This window comes from Lichenostomus cassidix, chromosome 1 (assembly GCF_008360975.1).
Source record: "Lichenostomus cassidix isolate B80296 chromosome 1, HeHo_3.0, whole genome shotgun sequence".
NCBI classification, from domain to species: Eukaryota; Metazoa; Chordata; class Aves; order Passeriformes; family Meliphagidae; genus Lichenostomus; species Lichenostomus cassidix.
Genome location: NC_139479.1, coordinates 39,008,304 through 39,031,643, shown reverse-complemented (window position 1 = coordinate 39,031,643; position 23,340 = coordinate 39,008,304). Strand labels below are relative to the sequence as shown.

Here is a 23,340-nt window from a genome sequence, read left to right as displayed (position 1 = left end):
TGTCTGAAAATTCTGTACACTTCCTTTATTTTGCAATAGTCTAATGCAATATAGCTTTTTGGAACAAGTTATATGTTTCAATGGAATGTTATCATCTGCTAGACATGTATTTAATAAAACCAGAGAATGCTGAATGCACTCAGCATCTGGATTAGCCATCTTCAGTTGTCCAAGAAGTTAAAGCAGTATTTTGCCATAGCTGAAAACATGGCCAAGCCTTTAGAAAACCCAGCTGAAGCTGAAAACATGACTGAGCCCTTAGAAAACTCAGCATAAAAACAGATACCTTATTAAAATAGAATATTCAATTCTGCACACACTGCTACAGAAAACCAAAAACATCTTTCCCTTGAATTTATACTTCCAGTGCAATTAAATTAATACTTAAATTTAAACTACATGTTTGCAGTGGTTGAAAAGCAATTATGTCATTAAGTTCTGATCTAGATCACAGGAAATACCATTTTACTCCACCCATATTGTTGCAGCATAAAAGTACTGATTTATCTTGGCTTTGAACAAAGCAACATAAAACTGACAAAATCTGTTGACAGAAACCATTCCATGCAAAACTTTATGTTACACAATAAACCTACATATACACAAACACAGCATCTAATAAATCACAAATACTTTCTTTATATTCCAAAACACAAGTTTAATACTTGCCAAGCAATTGTTTCTGCAGAAACTCATTAAACTTCATGAATTACCGCTAACACTCTTCCCTCCTCTTGTCCACCCTCATGAAATTTATCTCAGAAATATTTAGGTTAGGTATTAAGGGTATGTATCAGTGTGGATAAATCACCTTGATGTAGATTCAGCTACCTGGAACTCCTTCAGTTTTATTGGAGTTATAACAGACATTTACTTGTTTCAGATGTTAAAATATCAGCTTTAAGCTGGTATCAGTAGAAAACCAGTAGATAATTTTAAAAAAAGGAAAACAATTAAACCTTTAATTCCTTAAAGGCTTCAACAAGACAATAAAGGAAGAGCAACCTCTCAAAACCAAAGGAATGCCAACATAAGCAAAGAGTTCTAAGAAACTTTAGGGCTGAGGATGTTTCTTCTACATATAGCACCAGGTTGAACATTCATAACGAATTTTGGCCTCTGCAAGTGCTACAGTTCTGGATACCTCTGTTCTGGCAAACTATACGAGATCATTACGAACAAAGTAAGAAAGGCTGGAATGAGACACTATCAGAAAAAACAAGTCACAATGATTCATTCCAGATTTACCAGTGGATCCAATATTATGTATCGAAATAACCCACGTTCATCTGGAAGAGCCAAAATCATAATGAAGGTGGGGGAGAAGCATCTGCAAAAGCCAATGACGCAAACAAAATAATTAAAAGCTATCCTGCAATACTTCTTTTCCAGCCACCAATGGAAAAAATACTGGGTTTTCCTGGAAATTTTGCCTTGAAATAATTGACTAGTAAATGGCAATAAATATTTAACTCTTTTTCCACGGCTTATTTTTCTGTTTGTTTTAAATGGTAAGTGAAGGTGAAGAAAAAACAAGTCAGGTATAATACTGCTTTTACACACAGCCACATGCAATTTCAGTATTACCTCAGTTACAAACAGGCTTTGAGCTTCTTTCTCTGCATTTTCAGGAACTGTTGAACGAACGTATCGACTCTGCCGCTGCAACAACGCTGTCTGATAAACAACAAAAGCAATTAATGAAACTAGCAATTAATGAAACTTGCAATTAATGAAACTTGCAATTAAAGGGAAGATGACACATTATGTCCACAATCAGTTATATTGCTATAATGAAGAAAAGCTTAGCAGAAAACATCCAGTGAGTATGAATATGTTTCAGAATAGCCAAGCAGTGAGAATTTACTCTCATTCAAGCAATGCGTTCCTTCTTTCATAGGAAGGGCGAGATTGGAATCAGTGAGAAATAGATGCCATAGGACAGTTTTTTACACAATATTGTCAACCTGGGAGAGAAAATACTTATAAAAAATAATTCTGCCATGACAACGTGACTCCAACATTTTGAATACAGACATTAACACAGTGATAGTACTACATGTAAAATCTATTATTCAAGGAAGGTAAGAAAACCATATCAAAATAAAAGAGTAGCCCAACTTCAGATTTCAGCAGGCAAAAAAATGAGATTTGCACTGCTTATATGCAGGTTTAGAGAGAAGATGGGGATGACTGAAGTATATATACACTTCAGCCTACCAAGTCAGAACTTATTCCTATCCCATGCCAGAATTCAGAGAGGCACAGAAAGGCTGCCAGAGAGTGGGAAATCTCTCTGTGACCATGAAATTCTGCTTCTCAGAACTGTGCTGAAGTAAGCCTTAAGATTCTTTACATTTGTAAGTGTAAAAGATGAAAATCTAGCAAAATCTTCTGGACCACAAATGAAAATAACCAATAAGCAACAGAATTTGTTTTGCACTATGTGGAAAGGAATCTCATAGCTTAGGCCATCAGAGGTGAACAACAGAGTTTACACAGCCACAGCCTGGAGGGAAGTTGTGGTTCCTCACCTGTTAGCTATAGTCCACACATCCAGGAAAGATCAGATAAAAATGTGACAAGGAAAAGCTCCACATGTTGTGTTGAAAAAGAAAGGGTACATAAGTACATTACTTCAGCTTATCTCTGTTGAGAGTCGGATCCATAAGGTGATTATCTTTGGTATTACCAATGCCTCACTCCATTAACTGGGGAGTGTATTTGAAGTTAGAATATTCAATTACAGTAAAGACTGAAAGGGGAAAAACAATTATCCCATAGTCATGGCCAAGTCATTCATTTAGACCAGAGCACTAAAAAGTGGCAATGCTAACTCCTTGGATGGGAGAGGTGGGGAGGTATTAAAAGTGAAAACCACAAATCCCAAAATATTTAATGGGACTAATAAATCTTGCAAACTACAGTTAAAAAAACAAAAAACAAAACTGCAAGAAGATATACATTTCTATGCTATCAGCTTTTAAAAATAAAGGTTTTTTAATTCTAGAAATATATTCAGATCGTATTAAATATTTGTTTTCACAAGCTATAGAAATAAAAACTTCTACTAAGATTATCAAACTATCTTAAGAGCTAAAGGCAAAAATGTCTAGATACTCTTCCAATGAAACAGTCTGATATTTGATGAGAAATTATTTATAGTTTATATAATATATATTACATGCAGTATTCATACATTTTCATAACATAAAGTTATATTATGCTTTCCTAAAAAAATACTATTATTTGAAGAAAAAGCAGAGATTAAGGTGGCATCTTTCCAGACACTTTTCATGGGAAACCCATGAACTCATGAATCAAATTTTAGCACTGTAGTGTAATTTGGTAAAATTCAATTAGCTGAACATACTTTTAATGTCTGCTGCTGTTATCCTGCTACACAACTATCAACACAATAGTAAGAGCTTTTTTCTAGTCATTCACACATAAAAAGATTTTTATCTTAGTACTGTATCAATATCAGTGACAAAACAGAAGAACCTGACTTGTCAATTTTGTTCACACTAGTAATTGTCTCAATGCATCCGCCTCCTTCTCACCCATCAGCTCATCCATCAGCTCCAGTAGTGCATTCAAGAGCCAGGAAATGCAGTGAGTGATGTACTGTGATTTACAGCAAATTCCTAAAAATAATTACTTAAGCAACACCACAATATTTTAAAATCAAACATGCACATAAATACACATTATATTTCAAAAGAAAAATTAGGAAGGAAGAATTGTCTTCTCTACAGATTCTCTTCACAACTACATTGGCTGAACTGTTCCGTAGAAGTGAAACTTTTCAGCTCTCTGGGTTTGAGTGCTTGTTTGATTTATAGCAGCATCAGGAACTACAAAGTGTTTGTCTCATGCTCTCAAAGCAAAATTAAAAAACCTTTTCAATTACACTGCTGTCAAAACTAAGGAAGACCGCTTTCAACACGAGGCAGGATTCACATGCACTTACTGAGGCACACAGTTAACAGACTCTTTTACTGATACAACTCTCTGACTGAGTCCCATAGATTTAGGATGTGTTGAGGTTTCAGGAAAGGCCACAGCAGCAGGAACATTTCACCAAGTCAGCCAAGGAGTACTCACTACTCAAAACCTGATGGAATATGGAGAATGAACCTGTCCACAACTAGTACAGACTGCAATGGATATTCTTTCTGTCACAAGGTTGTGCTTGCCAGTAAGACTGTGACCAGAAAGGCTCACGCTCAAGATGCAGTGACAGAAATTGTTCTAAAAGACTCAGTGGAAAAGATGGCAAGCTGTATGTGAGATCCTGTCCTTAAAACAATCATGTGTCAGAAGTGACTTATCCTTTGTACGGAAGTGTCAGCACTTGTATTATAAAGTAAATCGATTTAGAATCAATTCAAACTAAATCGATTCAGAATAATTGGCTAAAGACTCAAGGAAAAACACAAAATAGATTTTAAATTAAAAAAAACATAGAGAAATCACTTTGAACATTTCAAAATTAGTTATTTGGCCAATTTAATTTGTGCTCTCTAAAATGAAGACATTACTTGGACATCATTTTGCTTTTCTTCCTCTGAAGATGTGCCTTCTCATAAAATGACCTGGATTTAGTTTTACTTCTGCAAAGCTGGCATAATATCTATTTTCAGAAGTACTTAACTTGCATTAAAGCTAAGAGCTTTAAGTGAAAGTGTGTTAAATCCATATGGCTCAAACCCAAAAATAACAAAGGTGAAATAACACCTACGCTAAGCACCAAAATGCCTTCAAAATAACACTGGGATAACTTCGTAAAGACAAGTTTAATTTGGGTAGGAATGTACCCACATTTTATTTGGTACAAGTAAACCTAGCCTGTATTTGGATTATTTGACAGGACAAGAGAAAATGGATTCAAACTGAAAGAAGGCAGGTTTAAATTAGATATTAAGAAAAATTTCTTTACTGTAAGGGTGCTGAGTTACTGGAACAGGTTGCCCAGACAAGTTGCGGATGCTCTATCCCTGGAGATGTTCAACGCCAGGTTGGATGGGGCTCTGAGCAACCTGGTCCAGTGGAAGGTGTCCCAGCCCATGGCAGGGGGTAGGAAACAAGATGATCTTTAAGGTCCCTTCCAACCCAAACCCTTCTATGATTCTATGATTTCCTTTAAAAATTGAGGTAGTACTCAAAAGTTAGGTCATTTGAAAAAAAAAGAAGGTATTTAGATACAGAGTGACTTATTGCAAAGTAATCACTTGTACTGCTTTGGGTTAAGGTTTCTTTTAATAATTCACCCACTCTGCAGTTAATATAAACATGACCACTTTTGCAGTCCTTGAGAATATGACTTTAATATGACCACCACCAGAAAAGTGGTCTGTTTTAAACTAATGCTATTTTGTTATGCAACAATTTTACTATTGAGCAAATTACTCAAATTCAGGTGAGAAATTCACAATAAGCCATGAAGAGGCACAAACTTGGATACAAGAGTATCCAATGGATTATAGGCATTCAGTGGTAAGAAAGAAATTACTCTTCCCACCAAGAGTCTACAAGAGGTACAGCCTTGACAGCATTGCGACTCTGAGTAGCAAAAACATTAATAGGAGATGTTCCAACAGGTAGCAGGAAAGTGTTTCTATCATCATAACTAAACAAACACTTTATATGGGCACCATAATGAAAATGAGGACAAAATGGAGGTACTAAAAGTTTAGATACCCCACTTACTAAGAATGAAAGCTAATTCAGAGATGCCAAAAATAAAAACCTGTCTCCAAACACAACATGACTGCCCCTATAAATTTGATGCAAACAAGTTTGGGAGCAACCTGATAAGTGAATTCAATGCAGAAAATTCAGAGCTTGAGCTTGTGAAAAACAACTGAAACAACCTTGACAGGGTATAAAATGACCCAACGTGTAGAGAAAAAGTTGATGATTTAAAAACTGTACAGAAAAGCAAAGCTTCCTATTATTTACACATAATAACATGAAGAAAAAAATTTAAAAAAACAAAAAAAAAACCTCAGAAGAAAGGAAAAAAATTACAAGCCTACTTATTTGGATTTGAAAATCAGCACAAAGAAGAACAAAAATAATGTTTTTCTGAAAAGTAAAAGAGCTGCTATCCATCATATATAAAAGAAAAAAAAAAACATGTTTCATAATCTCAGCTAACCAAGTTTAGGACAATGGCAAATGTAGTTAAATGAAAGCCTGGAAAGGTTCCTGTAACTAGATCAGCTGGCTGAAGAACAACCCTTCAAACTTTGAGTTTTCCCAGACCAGAGCATTTTCTGCTCCATTCTTGCTCAGATGTTTCTTTGGCAGTGGTTTGACCTTGGAGCTACTTCTGATAGCATGTTTAGAGAACAGTCACCGCTGAACAGAAAAGGTGAGTTACTATTAGGTTTTCAATCCTTTTCCTCACGAGACAAATAATGTTCATCAGGAGGAGGAGGAGAGGAAGAAAGAAAAGCTGTATAAGATCCAAAGAAGCCAGTTGCTGTGCAAGTTTTCATTTCTGATAAGGACTAAAGAGTGCAAGTTTTCATTTCTGATAAGGACTAAAGATTCATATCAGTTCTCCTTTAGTATCTAGCTTCTCACACCTATTAAATTAAATTTCAGTTATTTAACTGCATTACCTAAAAAAAAAAAATCCAAATCAAGCACAACTCTTTCTCTCCAATTTCTCTCTAACACAAATTCAATGGTGGTATCAATCTGCCTCTTTGAAAATATGTAGCTCCTTCTGTAATCTACCAAAAATTAAAGAAGTGATATCTAGCACAGAAAGGTAAGTATTTTCCATGCCATTTTAAGTGCTAGTTCTAGGGCCAAGCTGAACAAAATAGCCTTACTTTTAAAGTCATAATAAACTAACACTGCTGGGCTTCCTTTTCAGGCATGGGTTTTTTAGATTGTAATCAATTCAACCTAAGTGTGAGGAAGAACTTAATAAAAATAAAAACTGAGTGCTCTAAGAGGAAATAGTTTGAACAGGTTCCTAGACAATGGTAGGCGTTTCCACTTATAAACAGTACTAAGTGTGTTTACAGGTAGTTCTAAATGTTCTAGCTCCGTACTTTAAATTTATCTTGAGGGACATGAGGCCAATATCAAACATTTGAGCCAAGACTTACTCAAGAGCTGCCCACACACTGACAGAGTGACAGCCGCAAGTTAAGAAAGAGGAATTAAAAAAATATATGTGTAGCAGAATGGCAAACACAGAAAATATGCCATTATTTAAATGATTCAAATGATACTGGCAACTCTATAATGATTAATGATTTCAAACCTGCAAATATGGTTATGGTTCAGTTTTCCATACTGAACAGGGTTAAAAGGCTTAACTTACAAAAAAAAATTATTTAAGGGTTTTCTGTTCTCTGACTTGGAAATATTTTCTTAATACTTTGAATGACAGATTTAAATGCTTTGTCTTGTTGAAAACAAGCTAGAGAGATCAAAGTAGTACTGAACAGCCATGTGTACAATAAAAATATTTGTAGTAAGTTTGTGCCAGCAAGTCTTCCAAGGAAATAAAAGCTTCATAATACAGTTTGATAGTACAAAGTCAGTCTTCATGTAAATAATTTATAAAATGAGACTCTGCCAAAAACTCTATAGGGGAAACCCAGAAAATGTGTTCAGATATTATATTGATGATGGATAAACAGAAAAACTGAATATATTCCAAAACTGTGACTACTTGAAGGAAATCTTCCAACGTAACACACACTGTAATGACTGCCTCAATGAAAATCTGACCTCGGAATACAAACAAAGAGTGACAAAAGACATTACAATTTATAACAAAATTCAGTCATTCCTTTTGAAGGATGAGACTGAGAACTATGGACTAGCTTCATTCACACAAGCCTGAGGATAAGAATTGCAGAAGAGGTCACTTGAAATAGCAGCTAAACACTTCAGACTGCTCAGACAAAATGCCTGAGGATATTCTCAATAGGTTTGTTTCTTCTCCATTGATAATTCAGAGCTGTTCACTGGAATGACCCTGGCAAGTGAACTAGTCAATCAGATAAAAGCACTCTTAGCAGAAGTAACCTGGATTCCTCTTGTCCTGTGGAATGGAACAGACATACTACAGAAGGGGATTTTGGTGGTGTAGCCTACTCATGCTTTTCAGTCCAAAGCCAACACCTGGTGTAGGGTATCACCCTGAGTGATTCAGTATTTGAAAACTTGCATCAGTGTAAGTCCCTTTTCAAGAGGGGACTTTACTTCCATCCTACAAACTTTCACATGTGGCTGAGAATACATGAAGCCCAACTTACTCTCTAAGTAACTGTAGCTTTCCAAAACCACAATTTTTGAGCTCAGAGCGGGAAGGCTACAAGTAGAGTTATTCATGTAAGAATCAATGAAAAAGAAGCCCCCAGACTGCACTAAAAACAGATTCCAGCTGCATTCAGGTAAACACTTTCATAGGCCAGAGAGAATTTGTTAAAAATTTACCATGTAATTTATAGGACTTTAGATATCCTTCTGTAGAAATACACCAACTGCTCATCAACTTTCCCAATGGTAAACAAACTTAGATTGTTCATATGTCTGCATACTTCTCAAATATATACATTTTGACTGCAGGTATGGGCATGCATGCCAGAGACTTTCCTCACTATTTACTCCAGTTCCAGTTTCTAAGATGCTTGGTTGTTACCCTAACTAGATCTACAAGAAATTATTTTTTAAAAAGTGCACTTCAATAAACTATATATTTAGATACACATGGTCACTAAAAAAATATAACAAGATTATCACCAATCTTGGTTAAGTCTGGCTTAATCAAGTCAGAACTCTGTTATGGTAAGGGGTATTTTGCCAGAGTCCAGTTTTGCCTGGGACCATGCAGCTAAGGACCATGCAGCTAAGAGTGGCAGACTGCATTTTGAACAGGTTCATGTCCTTCACTACTAAGAATGGGGGGGAAAAAAATCAGTTTAAGGATTAAAGAAAGCAGATGCTTTTCTTCAAACAGACATCACATAATTTCCTACATCGGAAAGGGAGGGGGAATATCTGCAAGTGACTGATCATCTACTTCAAAAGGCAGTAAAATTGCTGAGTTGCAGAAGTAGGTCTTACAATCTGGACAGATGAGGAAATTGTGCTATTTCTTCTGTACCCTAAAGAAAAAATCAAGCAGAGTAATGAGACTCATGGCAAAGAGTTTGTGGGGGGGTTTTGTAGCTAAAGAGAGTTAAGAAATGAAGAAATAGGAAGCTATCACCACATGGCTACTGCTGCTAAAAACTTGCATTATTAAAAAAAAAACCAATAAAAAACCAGGGAGGATTAAATTACCTGAAAGTCATCATAAGGGAACAGTAGCATCTCACGTAGAGGATCATTCAAAATCTGTGTTTTTCTCTGCACGATGACATTTTCATAGTCTATAGGTTCTATGAGCTTTGGTTTTGCCTACAGGAAAAAAGAAAAAATCAATATAAATTCAGGTATATTGAGGAAAAATTACAATTGTTGACATTTCAGTAGTTACTCTTTAATGATTGGCAGAATTACATTGCATCTACATTAAAAACATACAGTATTTGAAATGCAGACTTTGTCATACTACACTATATGGGGAAGTGCAAGTGACAATTAGAGACAAGCATGCTGATTGCCTCAGAACTATTTCACAAAACACAGTAAGTCAGAGCTTATTATTTTAATCACACATGTATTCTCACTGAAAAAAAATATAAAGATATTACTAGGCTCTTATGCTGATGTTTGCCTTTGCTCGATACTGCCCAGAAAGCTCTGATCTGGGTTTAACAGGAGTGAAAACAACCTTAGCTCAAAGATTGAGCTTTGTTTTAATTCAGCAGTAACCTGCAGCAGGGGCAGGCTAATTGACATTCCTCCTTCTTTATATTTTTTTCAAAATTCCCACAGGCCATCTACTTCCGTCGTAGTTGCACGAGTAGCTTTCCTGAGAAGCTGTGCATTGATTCCACATTAAAACCCCTTTCCGCAGAGGAGGCATTACAGCTGCCCGTGCACAATCACAGAAAAACCTTAACCTTGCCAAGCACTCTGTTAAGTGGTCAGATGGCAAAGCAGCTTTAGGCAGAGCTCTGAACGAGGCAGCTCTGCCTTGGAGAGTGCAAATTATTGCAAAGATGGGGTTACAAACTAGCTTGAACTTTCTGCAACTAAAATTGTGCATCACAGTACCAGACACAAAATTACATTTTTTTTATGAGTGGCAATTACAAGAGACTTTACAAATTATGCTTTCTCAATATCAGTAGTACTAATTTACAGGTAAGGTATATTAAAGATAATGTAGCAGCAAGACCAGCTTCAGTCATCATTATAGGTAAAATGACAAGACAAGCTTTATATATTGTTTTGTGTAACTCATGACAATAACCTTTCAAATTCTAGCTGTACAACGCTGAACAAATATCTCTATCAGCAACTGCTATTAATCCATAGTATATTAGTAATATTCCTGAGAAACTCTACAGGTGTTTTCTTCATCCAAAAGTGAATAAAATAAATTTGTTTTCAAGGAATTAGGAAAGCTTTGGTGAGAGAAAGTTACTAAAGTTTTCAGGCTTAGTTCACAGGCTGCTCAAAAGGTATTTGAGATTCCCTCATATCTACCGCATAGCAGTTGTACTGGTAAGAAAAATGTGAGAATCTAATAGAGCCTAACAGCTGCAGAGGCAAAAAAAGCAAAGTCTGGAAAATAAACCTACCCAAAATGATGAACAAAATGTAGCTTTGTCAAGAAAAATAGCTACCATTTACAATCACACTGAAAGGATTTACAGAAAGTTCATTAGCTATACAACAACATACTCAGCACAGACCAATATTTCTAGGAGTCATGAAAGAAAATTATTACATTGTGTTTGACATCTTTCTCCTCAGAGGAGATGGAAAAGGGCTGTCCAGTTCATTCCACATCGTACTCTGACACATTTTGAGTGCTTAGCACCTGAATGCCAGCTGCTGCGACATCTTTTTCTGTCATTTGTGAACATGAGTTATCACAAAGCCAAGAACATCAGTGTCCATAGAAAAGGCTTAAGTTTATGTTCATGCACCCATCTGCAGCTGAAATGGCTGGACAATTTAGCTCAGAAAAGCATAAGAGAAGCAGTCGAACACAACCTAAGAAAAGACTACATTTTCTCTGATGTACTAATTATACAAAATATTTTGGTTTCAAGTTTGCATTTGAGTGTTCAGACTGCTGCAGTGAATCCCAAGCTAATGAAATGGTGTGCTCCATGCTTCCTTAGCACCTTCTTCACCCAGCTATTTGAAACATTTCCTATATAGTGACACTGCAAAATTACCCCTTCACAAAATTTTAGGTTGATCAGCCTCACTCTAATAGATTGTCATAACCAGTTCTGATTCCAAATAAATTCCAGGAACTTCACCTAAGCCCCTCCAACTCTTCACTAAGGCAATAACTGTCCATTACAAATTTTCTTCCTTATGCACAGAGACAGACATAACATACATAGAATACAAAGAGCATTTAAAACTTTACTGCTCTATAAATGAAGTACAAGGCAACACATCAGTCGGAAAACAAAACACCCTTTGCTCACCTTTGTCTCACTTTCAGTGTAACAGGTCTCTCTCTACCTATACAGGCAAGCAAGATGCCCACCTGCCAACCACTGAGCTTGAGCTCCTATGCAATACACCCTTTCTTAAGTTAAAGCAAGGTTTAGAGTCTACTAGGCTAACATGGCCCAGTCACTCTGTTTAGTCAAGTTCGCCTCTCCCATGCAACCATTTCTTCTCAAGAGTTTGTCATGAGAAATTATACACAACATGCTGCGGTGACAGGTTGCTTTGAGGGTGGTGCAGGATGACTGACCTTTAGGAGAAACAAAAATAAATACTGCAAATTAAACTGTGCCTAAAAAATGACCAGCAGAGAAGGACCATTTGATTTGTGTATACAATCAGTCTTTTCATTAGCTTAAAAGATTTCACTTCACAATTTGCTTTAACTAATTAAAAGCAGGGCTGACACTAGAAGGACCCTTTCCCTCTCTCATGGCACATTTCTGAGCCTTCTCACACTAAGACCAGCAACTGAGCCAGAGCTTTTGTGACAGATTAGGAGGTGATCTGGCTTGAGAGATTTCCTTCCAGCAAGGGGGCTTTCAGTCAGACTGTGTCTGTAATGCTGATCAGATGGCTATGTGACCATTTGTGGCAATTTGGGGAGCTTTTCAAAGGAAAGCATAAACATATGCATGGTCAATATTGTCAGAAAGCTCACACAACAGGACATCTACTATCCAAACTGGCAAGAGGATAGATCACAGCCCCAGTTTCTCAACCTGTCATCTCATATGGGTAATGGATTTTTTACACAGTGCTGCACATGATCAGCATTCTCATCCTCTTCTCCCTGAGGCTGAAGAGCTACGTCCATCCTCCTGTTAATTCTCTTGGGAAGGTGAGAGGTGAAGACTGGAAGAAAGCTAGTTCTGGCTTCTCTCATTTCACCAGCAAAATCAGAGGAAAAGGATTACTTTTAAAGCTAGTGCAGCTAAAATCATTTCATGGGCATGCAAACAAACACACACTTGTCTAGCACAGCTAATTCACAACCCAAAGATACATATACTGCAGCTTCAAAAATATCCAGTTCATTGCAAATGCCTCTCTCTGCCCTGTAGTCACAAAACTGATTCACTACAACCATAAAACTTATCAAAAGGAATCTTAAAAGAATATAAGGCTTGCTTACATTTTGTTTGCATGCTGTAAACCCAAGATTAAAAAAAAAAAATCCTCCCTCATTAGAAGCTTTTAAAGAATCTCAAGCTCACTGTTGCTGAGGTTTTGAATACAGACCTCTCCTATTTTATCAGTAAGGCACTTGATTTGCAGAAATATCATTTATGTAAAAATTAATGAAGAATTTGCTTCCTCAAGTTTCTCCTAAATGTTACTCATTTCTTTCTTAGTCATTTGTCAGATGCAAGAGGAAGAGGATGTTTTATCAGTTTGAACCAGATATGAAAAAAGAAAACAATAAACAACACACTGCTACTGGCATTTAGCCAGACATAAAACAGCACAAGGAAGCAGATTCTCTCTCAGGCTCTTCTACATTAAAAAAAAAAAAAAAAAAAAGTCTGGTCTATTATTTCATGTAATACAGAAGAAAATATGTTGGGTAGTTACAGGATTGTTAAATATGATTTATGGACCAGCTGACACAGATAAAACTCAGCCAGTCACAACTGCAACATCAAGTTTATAGGCACTAAAAGTCAGTTTTTCCAATAAGGCTTAACTTTTCCTATTAATCTGCAGCCAATGACATTTTTATTTCTGTAATCTAGGAAAATGCTAAGAGCATAGGGTTTCATGGGGTCCTGGTCTTGAGCCAGCCAATGCTATATTTGTTGGAAGATAAAAAAGCGAATTATCTGCTGTACCACTTTGGGTTTTGCCTGAGTATTATAATCATGGAAACTTATCAGAAATAAGAAGTATTTCAAAACAGCAGTCATGACACCCACACGCTAAGCAGTTTAATCTGTCAGAATACAGTTTATATATTTGGACAAGCAGTGTCAAAATTCATCAGATAAAAGAAATTTTAACCCAAGAGTTCAATTATTGCCTACATTACACATTACAGAAAAAAAGAAATACATTACAAGTTTATTTTATGCTTAAATTGAGACAATGGTTATTGTCCAATTCTCTTCTCTGAAAACAAAAGCTGGTAAGGCTTAGTGCACTGAATATTGTTAGTCTCCAGCTACAAATCATTATTTACCTTATAAAAACATGTTTCGTATATACACCTGCAAATTAACAAGTTCCCATCAGGAGTAAAATGGAGTTACAGGCACTAGCAGGAAGCAGCATATAAATAGATGAATAGGTGTATATATTTCTCAATGGTGGCCCAAGGCAAGGCACTGTGGACATACAATAAGATTATTTAATACTCAACATGGGTAACAGCTCCTTGTACCTTACTGTCCCATAATAAACATAAAACAAATTGTCCAAGCTGAGGTTTTAAAAATTAATTTCAAAAATTATTTGTTCCTAGAGTTTACTCTTTAACTGTTACATTTTCTACTGCCAGCAGAAAGATGACCTGCAAAAGATCCAACTTCCCAGAAACACAATCTGTTTTGATAAGCAGTGATTCCTTCTGACTATCAAAACGCAGCTGGTCAGCAGGAATACTTATCCAGTAATTTCTACAGCAGCTAGCACAACAGCAGCTCATCTCAAGCAGGGTTTTGAGGCACCACCTGGAAAATCTAAATGCTTTTTCCATGGGCTCTTCTTGCTTGTTAACCTCAAGAGCAAAGTTATGACACAATCTAATTCAAATCCCAGGGACACAATAGAGCACACATAGTTACATACTGGCACTGAAAGCAGCAGGTCTTTTGTGAACCTACTCACCTAACCAGGAAAAGTTAGTTCAGGCATAGTACTCAATCAAATAACTTTCTTTCAATAACACATAGGATGCTTCCAATTATAAATACCTAGCTCAATACTACAACAGACTCTCAATGAACTACAATTAAAATAGTTAAGTCTTAGTTATTACTGCACCCTGCACCAGTGACAGGATACCTACCTTCACTGTGCCAGTAAAAATGCAGTGCAACGTCACAGACCAATGAAATAAAAATGGACCCAAAAGTCAATGTTAGATGAAACGTATCACCCTTCTTTTTGCTTTGTGTCTGGCAGCACACTTGCTGCAGGTTACTTGCACCACTTCATCTAGCTTTCCTCAATAACTAGACGATATTACAGCATCTATAATTATGCTATATATACACCTGTGTGCATATATATATATATATATATATATATATAAAGTTTCATACCAAAATAGCAACTGAGATGACAGTGAAGACATTTTTAATGTGACCTATGTGAAACCTAAATGTTCTTCTCTTTAAATATTGACCTTTGTGTTGAATGCACACACTTCATCTAAAAATGAAAAAGGAGCGCCAACACTAGAGGTGTATTATTCCACAAATATTAACTTAAGCATTATTTGAAAAACTATAAGGAGGTACTTCATAAATGGTGATAAGTAAACACAGTACTATACTGTTTTATACTTTTTTTCTTCTTGAATAAGTACATGTGCCTTGCTGATTATCTGCAGTACTCTAAGTATCTGCAGAAACACTAATATCCTCTCTGAGTATTCATGGGGGAATAAAAACAATTCTAAATAAAGTTAAACATTCCAAAGGCAGGAAAGAACACACAAGATTAGCTCATATTGTACTGATGAAAATCTGGACCAGAAATCAGAACACACCCATCCCAAAAACCCCATGTTTTACTAACAACTCTCTGAATAGAATAAAACTTTAAAAAAAGTGACAAGGAAAAGAAAGTTTGTCTCACCAGCACACATGTAAGCTTTCAGTTAGACAGTAACAATTCCCATAAAGTTACAGAGGAGTATTACTAAGTACAGATGGCCAAAATGTTTCAGTTCAATTCTTAAATGCATAGTGTGAAGCTCAAATAAGAGGGAGCAGGAACACTCTAGTTTGCAGATCACAGCCCCACTAACTACAACTACAGCCAGACAAAGAGAGGACCAGCAGCAGCAATTAAGCATGAAACAATACTAAATAAAGTTGAAATTTTAATAAGAACTATGAAAGTACTTCTTTCTACTGACATATAAGCATTAGTTTAACAATTCTCCTCTGAAGAAAGTTGGTGGATTCATTACAGCTCACTTACTATGTTCTCTGGCTCTACTATTAAAGTTCCAAGAGAACTAAGTGTCCAGCAGAGTTTCAGAAAAATAGTCCTTACTTGACTACTTCCCCCACATGCAGAAAAATTCCCTTTTCCTTCACTGGAAGCTATTTGAAAACTTTAAATTCCTAAAAAATGTGCATTGAAAGAATTGAAAAATAGGTCCTTTAACAGATAGACACTTTAACAGTACTCATTAATTATTTAGATAGTTCTTCGATCATTTAAGTAAAACTTAACTGTTACACACACACTTCAGGGAGTTCAAACACATATTAATTGGAAGATATGCTGGGCAATTAAAAAATAGATGTGCCAGAAACTATTTTAAAGCATATGTAGTTTTCATGCTAGGTTCAAAGAGCTGTACTACTATGCCAGACAGAACGGCCTGAAAAGCAGCTAGTCTGAAAGACAAATTCCAAAGTCACACTCAAAGAGAACCAAAGATCTGGTAAACCAGAACAGCAAAAATTAATTTAAAAGGCAGCCAACAAACAAAGAATCAAACCTAAATCTTAAATGCAAATTATTCACAAGTAAGAGTGCTGGAACTTCTCATCAGCGTCAGATTAAGCAGTTTTTCATTGACAGACAGAACTGGAATTATTAAAGGGAAGAGACAGCTTGTTTAAACAACTCTTACCAGCACTGCCACAGGACTCTCTGCTTCCACTTCACAAGGACCTGCATCCTTGCCCTTCTGCGGAGATTCTATAGCAAGCTCTTTCTTAGGATTTCTGTTTGTTCTTGCCTGCATTCTCTCATTGAAAATACAGACAGCAGCAAAACTGTATGCTTTTTGGCATCGAAGTAATCTACATGCCAGTGATCCAGTGAAAACAAAGGCTTTTCTCTCGGCACAAGCAGCACAAACTAGTCTAACTTCTGAGCTGCAGTTTGCTAAATCTGTTATGGTGGGAATGCATGACAGACAAAGCCCAGCCCCTAAGCATGCTGTATTCCTCTGGGGAGAAAAAAAAAAAAAAGGTGGATCCATTTTAATGCCTTAAGGTTATGAGTCAAACACAAAAGAGAATGTACATACCTAAAATTACTATGTAAAACAGACTGAGTCTTTTACAGCATGTATAAATTCAAGGCTTCAATAATTTAAAAGTATTTTCTAGTGTAAGAATTAGTCACTTATTGACAACTGTGTCCCTTTAGAAGTATAAAACCCTAAGTATTGTGCTTTTTAAATTTTTTTGCATTAATTTCACTTGCTCAGGTGCTATCAACAATCAACCACCAACCAAAGACATTCTCCACGACCAAAGCCCCAAACAATCACATTGCTCTTTTTTGGGGGTAAGGTGGGCATGATCTGTTTATCTTAGTGATAAACCCATATTAAAAGTTTAGCTTAACATCGAACGGCCTTCACAGTAAAAATCTTACATACTCTACAAATATGCTAACTCAAAATAAAACTCAGAAAACATTTTTATACCTTTAACCTTTAAGCACTTAACTCTTCCACTACCAGTATCCTTCTGCCCCTTTCCTCTCTTCAGCCAGTTAGCTCACTGCTGTATTGGACATTATTTGTGCTCATTCCTCACTCCTCACCACCCTTCAACACTGCAGGTGCCCATCACTGAGCACCTTCCAAAAGCACAGGGAAGACAACGCAGCAAAATCTTCACACATTTTGACAGAAGAACCTGGGAGAACTTTGGTTCTGCAGCCACAAAGAGCAGCCAGCCATCACTGGCCAGTGCCAAACCCTGTGGGGTGTTTCCCTTGTCTTGGGAACAGCTTGCACAGGTGTCTCTTGCCCTCCAGATATCCAGGCTACAACAGTGCTCAGAGGTTGCTATCTTCCTTCTTGTCCTTAATTACAACATAAACTCAAGTCATGTTTCGACTTTGCTTTTTAACCCAACCTACTCTCTCACCATACTGGAAATTTTTAAGGTCTGACTACTCCAGCTTCCTCACACAGTAGTTTTAGTATAAGCTAAATTCCTTCTGAAAAGAAAAAAAAAGTGAACTGTGATGAGCAGTTTTCTCCAGGTTTTGAGAGGAATGTTTTGGTTTTCCCTTTGTTTCTTTTTAACACTTATGAGTCGCTGTAGCTGTATTTACCAAGCAAAAACACATCTGAGAGAAAATTCAACTCCCCAGAGAAGCACGTCCCTATTTTAGAGTCTCTGTCCACAAAAGAACCAGACAGCTGTGGAAACTAAGCCACCACCTTCATTCAGCTCTCAGTTCTCTTGGGACAGTTAGTTACCTCACTTCAGAATAACTCACATCCTAAATTTAATTTGGCATTAATTTTTGTCTATTCTCTAATAGAAGAGAAAGTCACCTTAAACTGCAGAAAGCAGATGAAGTTGGGGAGAAGCACAAACATCCTCCTTTATTGTGTTTTCAAAAAGGCACAACTTCAGGCACAGGTTTCTTATTCTTCACACCCAACATAAGGTGTTGATATCCCTTTCTCTTCCCCTTCTCTCCACTCTCACACTTGCACAGCATACTGCTATTTCAGCTTGCACTCATGAAATTTAGTCTGGACAAGAGTCTGCCCATCCCATCCACAGTGCAAGTACATTTCTAGAGTAGACTGAAAGAAATATTAACATTTTAGTCCATAATAATGATTTATTATGGTTCTGTCTTTTCCTCTAGCAAATACAAGTTCAGTCCGTGTACTTTTTAAGCTGCCTCTCTCATACTGAGACACCAAACTCCACAAAACAGTACTTTATGAAGCTTCACTAAGAGTTAAGAAGAAAACCAGCAGTTTAGTCAAATTTACAAAACAGATCTTCCTGTGTTAAGCAAGGTAGACAATAGTTCAAGAACATTTAGTTACACTTTTTATTTTGCACCAGCCCCTTTTGTTTTCAGAGAACGGAAGCACAGAACAGCTTAGACTAAATTACACCATTACTTGAGGATGCAGCTGCCAAACAGGAATTTGTTTCATTGAGATGGTCTGCAATTATACTCAACTGCAACCAGAAATGCACAACTTTATTATGCAAAAAGCATTGGTGAACATTTACACTAATAAAGGCTTAAAAATAATATATATTTTAAAAAGTATTTCTTCTGCTTAATTTAAAAAAGGATTCTTTTTCTAAATGGCAATATTATTTTATCCTGGTCAGGTACTTCTCCTGAATGCATCTGGATTACTTTAATTCAGTATAAATGTGATTTTCTTTCCCTGTCACTCTTCCTGTTCTTCTCAAAACATGATGAGGGACAAAAAGAAAGCCAATAGACTAGAATTTTTATAACATCAGTTTAAAGGTATAGAAGCTATTTTTCCTTACTGACCAATGTTATATCTAGCCTGCATTTCCCTAACACAGATATACCATTACAATAGACTCTTTTACTTAACAAACACAAGACTGAGGCAGTATCTCTGGAGCTGTATCCTGCATGAAATATACCTTAACTGCCAAACTGGTGTGTACTTCCAACATCTACTCTCTGCTGAGGACTTAGTGGTTACCTCTAGAATTTAATTCATTAAGAAAATACTTAGGGAGAAAAAACAGACAAACAAAAAAATCCACAGCAAAAATATCAAAGCAAACCAAACAAACAAAATCCCAAGAGATATTGCTTATCCAGGCATCACACAGTTAAAAGATTTAAGTTACTTTAATAAAGTTGTGCATTAAAAGATTCACAGATAACATATTAAGATTCACAAACTGGAAGATAAAAATCAGGACTTTAAGACATGAAAATTTATCATCTTCTCAGGTGACCTGTAGTTTTAACCTCCTTAAGTGAAATGAAAAAACCCAAAAAACATCCAGTAATAAAAAAGTACTTAATTTGTTGCATCAGGAAGTTAGTTACCTGAATAAGGATCAACAGAAAATCCAGGAACACAATGCAGACACAAAGAATGTTACTATATGAAAGTTATTTGACTGCATTTCCAACACAGCTCCCAAAACTGTGGGAAATTACTAGCTAGAGACATGCCTGCAGAAATAACTCACATTATTATGAAAACAGTGCAATTCATCTTCTTACAAACACAGTGGCCTGAAGGACTCCACAAGGTACTTTTAACGGTATTTTTCACACCATTTCCAACAGACAAATATTTACCACAAATATATACCCCTAAGGAACACAGACTAAGTAATTACAAAATTACATAGGTAACAAAGTTCTCAGTATGTCTCAGTATTTCTGGAGTATCTCAGTGATTCATCCAGCCAATATGCTGCCCAAAAGACAGGTTCCTCACATACACTCTCTTATTCCTTCAAATACCTTTTCACTCCAAGATCTTACTTAGCTAATGCATAATACCACGTAATAAAAAGTGAATGATAGTAAGGGAATAGGCAGCATTTGAGAATTTCCTCTGAACTTTAATGGAAAAAAGATGACTACCCAGCCTCCCTGTAGGAACAACCTAAAATATGAGCAGTTTGGTTTAATGGCCCTTCTATTGCTCCAAGTCCTACTTAAAAGTCTGCATCAAGATCATCAAACCTACTAGCTATAATTACAGCCATCAAACTTCCCTCTGTAAGCTGCTCTAAGTAAAGAACTGTCCTTAACCTGTAGCAGCTGGTAGGAGGAGGAGAAGGAATAATATTACTGTAGGTTTGCATGTCCTGTATATGGGAAAACAGAAGGATTTGACATTGTTTAGTAAAACCCTACACCTGTTCTCTGCTCTGTGGCTACACTTTCTACTTTGTGGCTCTAAATTACCTGGCAACTCACACCATCTCTTAAAAAAATAATTCAAAAATGAGAAGGATGGGTAACTGGAGGGGACTGATGCTTTGTTTTGTTAGGGCTTTGGGGGTTGGTTTTTTTTGGCTGGCTGGTTTTTGGTTTGGGTTGCATTTTTAAGGCAGTAGCTCATCTGAAAATATGGACCCACTTTAGTGGAATGACAAGGACCATTAAAAGCCAGTACTTCTTGCTCCCATCTGTATTAGTACAAGGTATTCCAGCACTGCCCTCCCACACTTGGCAGCCTGCCTTGCAGCTGTATTCAAGGGTAACATTTCACAAGTCAGGGGAAGATTCAGTGTTGCAGCTATACCTATCTTAATGCTGCCAAGTTTCATAAGTGACCAACAGGTATGTGCCTCCCTGGAAGAACATATTCACAAGGTCAAGAGAAAGGCTGATAGCAGATGGAATGCAGCATGCAATTCACCCGGCAATTCCCTGCCATCCATGCTACACTCAGATGAAACAGAAAAGACCACAAGAAACTCAGGAAGATTCACTCCTCCTATAGCAAACACTGCAAATGTGTAATTTGCAGTCACACCAATGAGGAGAATATTCTCAAATGGAAACAGGGATGAAAAAAGAAAATGCATAAGACACAGATATGAGTGCAATACATATAGCAGAACTTCTCGTGTTGCCCACATCACAGCTAAAATCCTCCCATTTTACTGACTTTCTTTGATAAAGCAAGAAAAGCCTATTTTGTAACAGAGAGAACAACAACCCCTCTTTGCAGAGATATCTCTAAATCAATATGATTGATACAATCTCAAATTTTGCATTACAGATTAAAATTACTCTCAGAACATTCTTTTTAGGGAGAGAGTTAAGTAGCCTGGATAGGGCAGAGATGCTGAGATACTACAATGAAAAGGTCTTGATCATGAGTAGGTTCCATCAATGAAATAAGGTAACACCATTGTACAGGTCTGTACTACCATTCAAGAAGCTGGATAAAAAAACCTTTCTTTTAGTTGCAGCATAAAGTTAAAGGATTCTCCCTGTGATCATCTCTATTGGATCCATGGTGATTATGCACAATGCATTTTTCAAAAGCTCTATTTCACAGAACAAGAATTTGGCTAAACTTATTAACACAAACATGGCACATCTCATTATTTCTCAATGAGACAGAGATCTGACAGACAAGATACAGTACCTTAGTGTGGACACTCTTACGCTGTGACAAATAAAAACCAAAATAAGTTTAAATCACAGCAGAGCTAAACAAAATGCAGATTAACTTTCGTCCCTGTGACACACTTACATGCCACTATCTATGAAGTATCAACTTGTGATGCAATTAATTTCATACCCAGCGTAGCAGATATCTATCTATTTTCACGGAAAATCTGACTTCCTTAAGGTCCCAGGGAAAAAAAAAAGAAATAAAGAAAACAAATCAATAGAATTTAGTATAGCAGAATTCAAGATTAAAACTGCAATTCTGAATTAGCTATGGTTCTGACACATCTCCTTATAGACAGGACATACACAAGTAGACTGACTGTGAGAACAGTACTGGACTAAAGATGACTTTTTTACTAACTGGACAGGACCTTATGACTATCAGAAACTAGCAGGACAGAACAGACACACAAACACTGAATCAAACCCCCAAGTCTGAAGATCTCTCAAATGGAAGTAGCTCTGTGCCAAGCAAGTCTGAGGGGAGGTCTTCCCACTGTGTAGCACCAATCTTACATGACTTTTTCCAGGAACAATTTGCTCCTAGAGGAGAATGCTAATTCACCTCTGTCCTTGGACTGAAGAATGCACCTTGGTTTGGCTCTCAACTGAAATATGAAAGTGTCTTGGACTTCACACTGTAGAGTTTTAAGAATCAAAAACATTGCAAGAGTTAGCAGGTTGCTCCCAGCTTTGGGTCTTCAGCAGAAGACCCACCTGTTGGAGTGGGTCCAGAGGATGGCCACAGGGCTGTAGCACCTCTCCTGTGGCAGGGTTAGAGAGCTGGGATTGTTCAGCCCAGAGAAGGCTCTAAGGAGACCTTAGATCAGCCTCCCGGAATCTAAAGGGGGCCTATGATAGATCAGGAGAGGGACTTTTTACAAGAGCCTGTAGTGATAGGACAAGGGGGAATGGCTTTTAAACTGAAGGAGGGTTTAGATGAGATATTAGGAAGACATTCACTAGTGTGAGGGTGGTGAGGCACTGGAACAGGTTGCCCAGACAGGCTGTGGATGCTCCATCCCTGGAAGTGTTCAAGGCCAGCCTGGATGGGGCTCTGAACAACCTAGTCTAGTAGAAGGTGTATCTGCAGGAGATGATCTTTAGATGATCTTTAAGGTCACTTCCAACCCAAACAATTGCTTGATTCTATTATTTACTTTAATTGCATTTAATTTCATGATAGAATAGGGTACCTGCAACTATAGATGACTCAAATGAGCACTTCAGGCTGTTCCTAAAGCAAGTGGATAGAAGTATTGAGAAAGAGGAGCACAGAAGTCAATTCCTTTCCATGTGCTCATTCAGTCTAGACTCTAGTCTTAAAAGCCCCACCCATAAAGCTTCTCCACCACAGAAATCTTCTCATTCCTCAAGACCATATAAAACTTTACAGGCAGTTTTAAGGGGGTTTTTTGTGGGGTTTAGGGTTTTAGAATGGTTTGTGGTTCTTTTTTTGTTGTTGTTTGATGGGGTTGTGTTGTTCTTTGGGTTTTTTACCTCCAGACATTTTGATTTCTTTCAGCACAAGGTATCCTGTTCCTCCAAGATTCTCTGCTGCTTTCTACCTGGATGCAAACTGGTCCCATATTTTTGGGTTGGAAATCTTTCTGTGCT

At 36.9% G+C, this 23,340-nt stretch overlaps 1 protein-coding gene across 12 annotated transcripts in view; it reads right to left on the bottom strand.

The window, feature by feature from the left end:
- DOCK9 (dedicator of cytokinesis 9) overlaps positions 1 to 23,340 on the bottom strand; it is a 113,217-nt gene that overhangs the window by 66,370 nt on the left and 23,507 nt on the right. For 9 of the 12 annotated variants that reach the window (XM_085057310.1, XM_085057336.1, XM_085057355.1 and 6 more), the window contains exons 2-3: positions 9,322 to 9,438; positions 1,588 to 1,677 (exon numbers count right to left, since the gene is read on the bottom strand). In XM_085057310.1, coding sequence (XP_084913436.1) covers positions 1,588 to 1,677; positions 9,322 to 9,438 — 207 coding nt within the window. Of the gene's footprint in view, positions 1 to 1,587; positions 1,678 to 9,321; positions 9,439 to 16,435; positions 16,699 to 23,340 lie in introns of those variants that run through there. The other 3 variants (XM_085057303.1, XM_085057364.1, XM_085057327.1) reach the window with 2 other exon arrangements.